Here is a 9,351-nt window from a genome sequence, read left to right as displayed (position 1 = left end):
AAACTTAGACCAACTTCTGGGCTTGGGTGGGAGGAGCCTGTCCATGTCCTGCTCCCTGATAGGGCGAAAGGAAAATTCCTCGCTCTCTCCACCCTTTTTTTCCCATCGCCTCCCCCGTAGACAAACAACTCCGTTTACAAAACACGACGTCACCGCTCAGTCACGCCCACCTGGAGTTCTATTGGTTGGCGCCGGGCATGTCTCCCGTGACGTCACGCCCATGTACTAAGAGGAAAAAAAAAAGAAAGAAAAAAGGAAAAAAAAAAAAAAAGCAGTTTCAAGATGGCGGCTGCGCAGATAACAATGGCGAGAGGGCGAAGAGGGTCCGGGGGACTGTGAAGCGGGAGGGGAGGGCTTGTGGCTGGGAACAGGTTGCTCGCGGCGTCCCCCCCGCCCCAGATGGCGGATTTTGTGGTTCCCCGGCACAGCGCGGTGATGGAGCGCCTCCGCCGGCGGATAGAGCTCTGCCGGCGGCACCACGGCAACTGCGAGTCCCGCTACGATGCGGTGTCCGGAGAGCGGCTGGAGCTGGAGCGGCAGCACACCTTCCAGCTCCACCAGCGCTGCCTGCAGGCCAAGGCCAAGAGAGCCGGCAAGCACCGGCAGCAGCCCCCGCCGGCCAGCAGCGACGCCACCCGGGGGAACCAGGCCAGCGGCGGGACCATGGAGCCGGGAGACGGCGGCAGCAGCAACGGGGAGCAGTGCCGGAACAGCACCCTGATCGCGGTAAGACGGGAGCGGGGGTAGTGGGGGCCAGGAGCGGCCGCTGGGCACAGGAGGCTCTATCCGCGCTCCACGGCTGCAACTTCACGGCGAAAGTTATTAAAGGGACAGAAAGTTTATAGGAAGTTTCCCATTGTGATTATAGATGATGATAGATGATCAGTAATGGGATAGGTGATTATAGGTGATCAGTAATGTTATAAGTGATTATAGATGATCAGCAATGTGATAAGTGATTATAGATGATCAGTAATGGGATAGGTGATTATAGATGATCAGTAATGGGATAGGTGATTATAGGTGATCAGCAATGGGATAGGTGATTATAGATGATCAGCAATGGGATAGGTGATTATAGATGATCAGTAATGGGATAGGTTATTATAGATGATGATAGATGATCAGTAATGGGATAGGTGATTATAGATGATCAGTAATGGGATAGGTGATTATAGATGATCAGTAATGGGATAGGTGATTATAGATGATCAGTAATGGGATAGGTGATTATAGATGATCAGTAATGGGATAGGTGATTATAGATGATCAGTAATGGGATAGGTGATTATAGATGATCAGTAATGGGATAGGTGATTATAGATGATCAGCAATGTGATAAGTGATTATAGGTGATCAGTAATGTTATAAGTGATTATAGATGATCAGTAATGTTATAAGTGATTATAGATGATCAGCAATGGGATAGGTGATTATAGATGATCAGCAATGGGATAGGTGATTATAGATGATCAGCAATGGGATAGGTGATTATAGGTGATTAATTATAGATGATTAGTTATGTGATTAGAGGTGATCAGTATTGGGATATATGATGATAGATCTGCTATGGGATATGTGATTATAGATCAGTAATGGGATAGGTGATTATAGATGATCAGCAATGGGATAGGTGATTATAGATGATCAGTAATGGGATAGGTGATTATAGATGATCAGTAATGGGATAGGTGATTATAGGTGATTAGTTATGTGATTATAGGTGATCAGTATTGGGATATATGATTATAGATCTGCTATGGGATATGTGATTATAGATCAGTAATGGAATTATAGATGATCAGTAATGTGATATGTGATTATAGATGATCTGCTATGTGATTATAGATCATCAGCAATGGGATATGTCAATATAGATCAGCTATGGAATTATAGGTGATCAGTAATGTGTTTTATAGGTGATCAGCAATGGGATATGTCAATATAGATGATTAGCTATGGAATTATAGATCAGTTATGTGATTATATGGCATGATAGGTGATCAGTAATGTTACGTTGGGGTATAGGCAATCAGTAAGGTGATGTATGAGTATAGGCAATCAGTAAGGTGATGTATGAGTATAGGCGATCAGTAAGGTGATGTATGAGTATAGGTGATCAGTAAGGTGATGTATGAGTATAGGTGATCAGTAATGTGTTGTATGAGTATAGGTGATCAGTAATGTGTTGTATGAGTATAGGTGATCAGTAATGTGATGTATGAGTATAGATGATCAGTGATGTATGAGTATAGGTGATCAGTAATGTGATGTATGAGTATAGATGATCAGTGATGTATGAGTATAGGTGATCAGTAATGTGATGTATGAGTATAGATGATCAGTGATGTATGAGTATAGGTGATCAGTAATGTGATGTATGAGTATAGATGATCAGTAATGTGATGTACAGGGGATCAGTATGGTTGCGGTGTTATACCTAGTAATGTGAGTATAGGTGATCAGTAATGTGATGTATGAGTATAGGTGATCAGTAATCTGTGTCGTGATTGATTCCCATAGAGGCAATGATATCAGTCGCCGTCCATGAATAAGGTACATAGTAAGGTGCAGAGGTTGCCGCTTCCTGGTGTAGATGGGGACTACAGGTCCCAGCTGACAGCTCCCCCTCCCCCCCCCCAGCCTATTCCAGAGGCTCTTCATCTGTTGGGAAACTACAATTCCCATCATGCCCCAATGCTGAGCGCTGATGTTATATTCTGTGCTCCCCAATCTGTGGCTCTGTAGCTTCTGCAGAACTACAACTCCCAGCATGCCCCTGATTATGTATTTTATTAGAGCTGTGTTCCCTAATGTTCGGCTGTCCAGTTCCCATCATGCTCCAGCTGCCCGTTGATGCAGTGTTCCTCCAATCATGTTTCAAAACTACAACTCCCAGCGTACTCCAGCTGCTTTCCTGCGATATATTACGATTAGACCAGTGTCCTCCAATCTGCAGCTCAACTACAACTCCCAGCATGCTTTAGCTGCCTGTCCATGTTATATGCTTTTAAAGCGGTATCTTCTACCTGTTGCAGAACTACAACTCCCAGCATCCTCTCAGCAGGTTGCCCTTGTTGTCGTCTAATAAACCAGTGCTTAAGCCCATGATGTTGTATTCTAATAGATTAGTGTTTCCCCAACCTCTGGCACTACAACTCCCAGCAGGCTACAAACGATCTACAACTTAATATATCTATATTTGTTGGCCAATAAGAAATACATGTTAAACTGGTCCTCGAACTGTTGCAAAACTACAATTCCCAGCATGCCGTCACAACCAGTGGCTTTCTGGGCATGCTGGGATTTGTAGTTTTGCTGCACGGTCCTGACGCCTTGTATCCTCTAGGACTGGGGTAGGGAACCTTGGCTCTCCAGCTGTTGCAAAACTACAACTCCCATCATGCCTGGACAGCCAAAGCTAAAGCTTTGGCTGTCCAGGCATGATGGGAGTTGTAGTTTTGCAACAGCTGGAGAGCCGAGGTTCCCTACCCCTGGGAGATCTGCTGATCCTGCGATGAGTCGGCCACCCTCTCAGTAGTTGGGCGTTCTGATCCCTCTTTATTTTGGTCGCCCACATGGTCGGCTCTATTTTGAGCGGAGTGATGCCAGGCGGGGATATTCAGGGCACCAGCTTACTGTAACCTGTATGGGCCGTGAATCCATTGTCCTCCTTCCCTTTTATTCTGTTTCTATGGTGTTACTAAATATTTAGTTCCGTCATTATATACGCCATCGCCGTGTTTACTTAGCATTACTTTTTCCTGTCCCGCTTGTAGCAAACACCATGTAAGCCGTAGTGCTGAGAGAGTCCCCACCCCAAAACGCGTCAGTCGGGGGGCTACACTTACACTGGCTCTATGTATCCTTAGGTCTCGTCTTGTCGCTCAGAACACTTAAGGTAGGCGACGTTACAACCACCAGTTCCTCTTTTACAAGGCGTACTGAAGAGAGTCCTCTAGTCGCTGCCCAGGGGTTCACTAACTTACAGCAGAAATCAGAATAAGATTAAGGTCACGGACCCTTCGATTTTTTTTTTTTTTTTTTTTTTTTTTTTTTTTTTTTTTTTTTTAATGTTTGGTTATGACTTTGCTTCTTTACTTCTTTACGGCAGTGAAGGAGTTAACTCCGAGGGTTTGAGTCAGTCTTTTGTCGCTTTCCGGGAGGAAATGAGTGAAGTTTACAGTAATCTAGTGTCAAGCGTTGTTTTGGCCTCTGAAGGGTTAAGCCAGTCATCGTGTGTCAGCCGCTCGGCGCTGTGAATGATTCACGGACTGTAGGAAGTTGCACCATGGAGCAGGAGGGTTGGGGGGGGGGGGGGTTTGGTTCGCTTTTCTTATACTGTGGTGCATATTAATGCCCATCGGACTGAGGGCAACATGGACGTCACTCGGAGAAACAGAAAGTTAGGCACCTGTAAACCGTGTAGGTGCTGTGAGTATTCAGGTTTGTATCCAAGTGAGACAACAATGGGTTAATCAGTGCTCAGACTGACACAATGGCGCATGCAGTTATGGTGGGAGCATAGAACTATCTAGGAAGCTGAGATCTGTGCCGCTGTTTGCAGGGTGTTCTAGTTGTAGAACAGTATGACACCCTTGAGGCCTTAAAGGGCTTGTCTAGTTTTTATATGTCAGTGTGACCAGGCTAGGCTGAAAAAAACAAAAAAATAAAACAACTTTTATATGTACTTACTTGCCCTGATCCCCTGCTGCTTGGCCCTTCCTGGCCTTCACTCAGCCAGTCACTGAGGAGGGACACCATTGCAGCCAATGACTGTCTGATCATGCCTTGTGTCACCATGGAGATGAACAAGTGCTAAGCAGCGTCACTTGGACTCCAGTGATGGGGGAGTAGGGCAGGTGAGGACATATTTATTTAATTTTTTTTGGCGGGGAGGTCATTTTTTTTTCTTTTAAAGGGGTTGTCCTGTTTGGAAAGACCATTTAAATGCACCTTATTACCAGATTCTGCATTAACATTAGGGGCATCCTGTCTTAAAGGGGTTGCCCAGCAAAAATCTTTTTCTTTCAAATCAACTGGTGTCAGAAAGTTACATAGATTTGTAATTTACTTCTATTAAAAAATCTCAGATCTTCCCATACTTATTAGCTACTGTATGTCCTGCAGAAAGTGTTATTTTCAGTCTGACACAGTGCTCTCTGCTGACATCTCTGGTCGAGACAGGAACTGTCCAGAGCAGAAGAGGTTTTCTATGGGGATTCATAGAAAACCCGGCCAGAGAGGTCAGCAGAGAGCATTGTGTCAGACTGAAAATAAAACATTTCTTGTAGGACATACAGCAGCTAATAAGTATAGGAAGACTTGAGATTTTTTAATAGAAGTAAATTACAAATCTATATAACTTTCTGATATCGGTCGATTTTTAAAGAAAAAGATATTCGCTGGACAACCCCTTTAAGGATCCTCAGATTACCAAGAGTGTCTGTCTGTCTGTCTGTCTGTCTGTCTCTCTCTCTCTCTGGAGGACCTGTCCGGCCTCGTATTGCACAGATGTCCCATTGATGTGAATGGTCATGGTGTAATACTTAGTCTCCTCTGTGGTGGCGCTGCAGGGAAACTAAACACTTCCTTCACAGATCATCTGATCATCCGCTTAAAGTGGCAGGACACATGTATGACCTGTGTTCAGCTCCTCCTCCCTAGGGTCATGTAACAGAGGGGGGGATCAGACGCTGGTGTAGTTATTTGGTGATCAGTGATGTATCGCCTACGATGTGCATAGGGGATTACTCCTCTTGGGCCATATTACTTAAGACGTTCCTAATCTAAAGCTCCCCAGATGTTGCAGAACTACAACCCCATCATGCTCTAACAGTTGAAAGCTATTAGGGCATGATGAGAGTTGTAGTTTTAATACAGCTAAGGAGCCATAGATTGGGAGTTGGTGGTATATAGAGCACAGAGCCAATGTATCAGTATAACATTTTTTGGCCCTTAAAGGGGTTGTCCAGTGAAAATCTTTTCCTTTCAAATCAACTGGTTTCAAAAAGTTATATAGATTTGTAATTTAATTCTAGTCTTCCAGTACTTCTCAGCTGCTGTATGTCCTGCAGGAAGTAGTGGTGTATTCTTTCCAGTCTGACACAGTGCTCTCTGCTGCCACCTCTGTCCATGTCAGGAACTGTCCGGAAGCAGGAGCAAATCCCCATAGAAAACCTCTCCTGCTCTGGACAGAGGTGGCAGCAGAGAGCACTGTGCCAGACTGTAAAGAATACGCTATTTCATGCAGGGCATACAGCAGCTGATAAGTATGGGAAGACTTGAGATTTTTAAATAGAAGTAAATTACAACTTTCTGACACCAGTTTATATAAAAGGAAAATATTTTTGCTGGAATACCCCTTTAATAATGATGGCTAATGCCATCCTGATCGGTAAATCCGTGCATCCCCCCCATATTAATCTGCAGCTGGGTGATGCCCGGTGGGAGCGTGCCCCCGCCAGCCCCCCGTTTCTCTGGCTGGCAGGCTCCGGTTTCTGTGTGTGATGAATGCGCCCGGGAAGACATCTTTTATGGAGTGTCTGTCAGCTGTAAAGCTGTAAGGTTTGTTTGCATTGGGGTTGGCACAGAGAAGGCTTGGCAGCGGAGCCAGAGCTCTGTCTGCCCGGCATAGTTAGCAGGGATTTCAGCTCCGGCCGGACATGTAACTCATCCTCAGTTATCTCCTACAAAGTTAACACGAGTCTTGAAATGCTGGCAGGGGCCGCCACAAGCTGCCAGGCCGCTAAATAGTGATCCCAATGCCATCTTCTCCTTTGCCCTCTTGTTAAAGTGATTATCTCCTGTCGGGGTGTAGCATTCAACCGTCTGCTCTGGATGTTGCTGAATTATGTTGCAGAACTAGTACTCCCAGCATGCACCAGCTGCCAGTGTTCCTGTGATTTTCCAACTGTTGCAAAACTACAATTCCCATCATGCTCCAGCTGCCAGTGTTCCTGTGACTATACAACTGTTGCAAAACTACAACTCCCAGCATGCCCTGACAGCCGAAGGCTGTCAGGGCATGCTGGGAGTTGTAGTTTTGCAATAGTTACTCTACCCTGACTATCTCATAGCGAGGATTAACCCTCTCCAGCCTCCGGTGTTCTGCTTATCGCCTTAATACTGGACTGAGTTGGCAGATTTTTTTTTATTTTTTTTATTCTTCAGCATGGAAACTCCCATTTGAGTCACAGCGAGTTTCTGTGTGGTCAAAGCGATTACCGTCACGATTTCCCTGCTACCTCATCTGCAGCATTTGCAAGTTGCAAAGTTTAAGGTTCGAGAATATTTTCTAAACGATTATCGGCCGTATTCAGCCAATATTCAGTGTAAGGGTGCGTTCACACCTACAGGATCTGCAGCAGATTTGATGATGCAGATTTGATGCTGTGTTCAGTTATTTAAGTGAAATCTGCTGCGGATCCGCAGCAGAAAATCGGCTGCGGTTCCGGTGTGTGTGAACGTGCCCTAAGGGTGCGTTTACACAGACACATTTATCTGACAGATTTTTGAAGACAAAGCCAGGAATGGATTTGAAAAGAGGATAGATCCCTGTCTTTCCTTTATGACCTGTTCCCTGTTTATAGTCTGTTCCTGGCTTTGGCTTCAAAGATCTGTCAGATAAATCTCTCTGTGTAAACGCACCATAATAGAAGGCAACGATCAGCTGATATGAACGATGTCGGCTGATCGTCAGTCGTTTTGTCTTTCAACATGTTGAAAGACATACGATATATAGCAGCGATCTGCTGCCGTCGCTCCGTGGTTTAGGAGACCTTAAAGGGGTTATCCAGCGCTACAAAAACATGGCCACTTTCCCCCTACTGTTGTCTCCAGTTTGGGTGGGGTTTTGAAACTCAGTTCCATTGAAGTAAATGGAGCTTAATTGCAAACTGCACCTGAACTGGAGACAACAGTGGGGGAAAAGTGGCCATGTTTTTGTAGCGCTGGATAACCCCTTTAAAGTAAAACCGAAAAAAAAAAAAAACTTTTTATTTTCCCCTTCCTCCAATTTCCCTTTAAGCCCCTTGGGGCAAAAATGGCAGAGCCAGCAGCGTTCTGGAATGGATGCTGGCCTATCTAGAATATGATGCATGTAGATATAGACTGTCTTTTATTATTAGTAAGTATTAGTTCAAAGTGTTTCTCTCAAATCAACTGGTCCAGCAAGTGCCAGAGATTTGTAATTTTCTACTATTAAAAAATTTCCAGTCTTCCAGTACTTATCAGCTGCTGTAAGTCCTGCAGGAAGTGGTGTATTCTTTGTAGTCTGACACAGTGCTCTCGGCTGCCACCTCTGTCCATGTCAGGAACTGTCCAGAACAGGAGAAGTTTTCTATGGGGATTTGCTACTGCTCTGGACAGTTCCTGACATGGACACAGGTGGCAACAGAGAGCAACGTGTCAGACTGGAAAGAGAATACACCACTTCCTGCAGGACATACAACAGCTGATAAGTGATAGAAGACTAAAAGTATATTACAAATGCTCTGGACAGTCCCTGTCATGGACAGAGATGTCAGTAGAGAGCACTATTTCAGACTGTCTCCTGCATGGCATACAGCAGCTGATAAGTACTGTAAGACTGGAAATTTTTAAATAGAAATAAATTACAAATCTATAGAACTTTCTGAAACCATCTGATTTTAAATAAATTTTCCGCTGGATAATCCCTTTAAGACTTTAAAATCATAGCTGCTTTATTAAATAAAAAAATTAACTGTCCTCAGGCTGTGTGGTATTACAATTTAGTTCCATTCACTTCAAAGGGGATTGAGCTGCAATACTGCATACAAACTGAGGGCAAGAGTGGCGCTGTTTCTGGAATAAGACAGCTGCGTTTTCCTAATCCTGGATAACCCTAAAGTTTACATAACTTGGAACATGGATGAAAAATACTGCAGATTGGATTGATTTAAAGGGATACTCGAGCAAAATGTATGTCTGGCGCAAGGGAGGGAGCTTGACACAAGGCTTTATAGTATATCCGCACTGTCCTTGTCCTCTGCTAGGTGTTGCTTGGAGTGTGCTCCTAACCTGTGACTCTTTAGCAGAACTACAACTATCATGTGAAAACAGCCAGTGACTGATGAGAGTTGTAGTATTCCTGTGATAGAGCATGCCTTAAGCAGTTAGGCCATGCTGGGCCTTGTAGTTTTGCAACAGCTGGAGATGAGCCCTGGGATTAGTACCAGGGATGTCAAACTCAGCTGTAGCAAAACTACAATCCCCATCTTGGCTGGGCTTTGGCTATCTAGGCATGCTGGGAGTTGTAGTTTTGTAACAGCTGGAGGGCCTGAGTGTGACACGTGTGATATAAACCCAGCTTGTTGAGGAACCGCACCA

The 9,351-nt window shown here is 44.6% G+C and overlaps 1 protein-coding gene across 2 annotated transcripts in view; it reads left to right on the top strand.

Moving 5' to 3' along the window:
* Window positions 1–263: 263 nt before the first annotated feature.
* MAML1 (mastermind like transcriptional coactivator 1) overlaps window positions 264–9,351 on the top strand; it is a 60,041-nt gene continuing 50,953 nt past the window's right edge. For both annotated transcript variants that reach the window (XM_069969176.1, XM_069969175.1), the window contains exon 1: window positions 264–726. In XM_069969176.1, the coding sequence (XP_069825277.1) occupies window positions 400–726 (327 nt within the window). In that variant the 5' untranslated portion in view covers window positions 264–399. The remainder of the gene's footprint in view (window positions 727–9,351) is intronic.

Source organism: Dendropsophus ebraccatus, chromosome 1 (assembly GCF_027789765.1).
Source record: "Dendropsophus ebraccatus isolate aDenEbr1 chromosome 1, aDenEbr1.pat, whole genome shotgun sequence".
NCBI lineage: Eukaryota > Metazoa > Chordata > Amphibia > Anura > Hylidae > Dendropsophus > Dendropsophus ebraccatus.
This window is presented reverse-complemented; position numbering and strand designations above follow the sequence as displayed.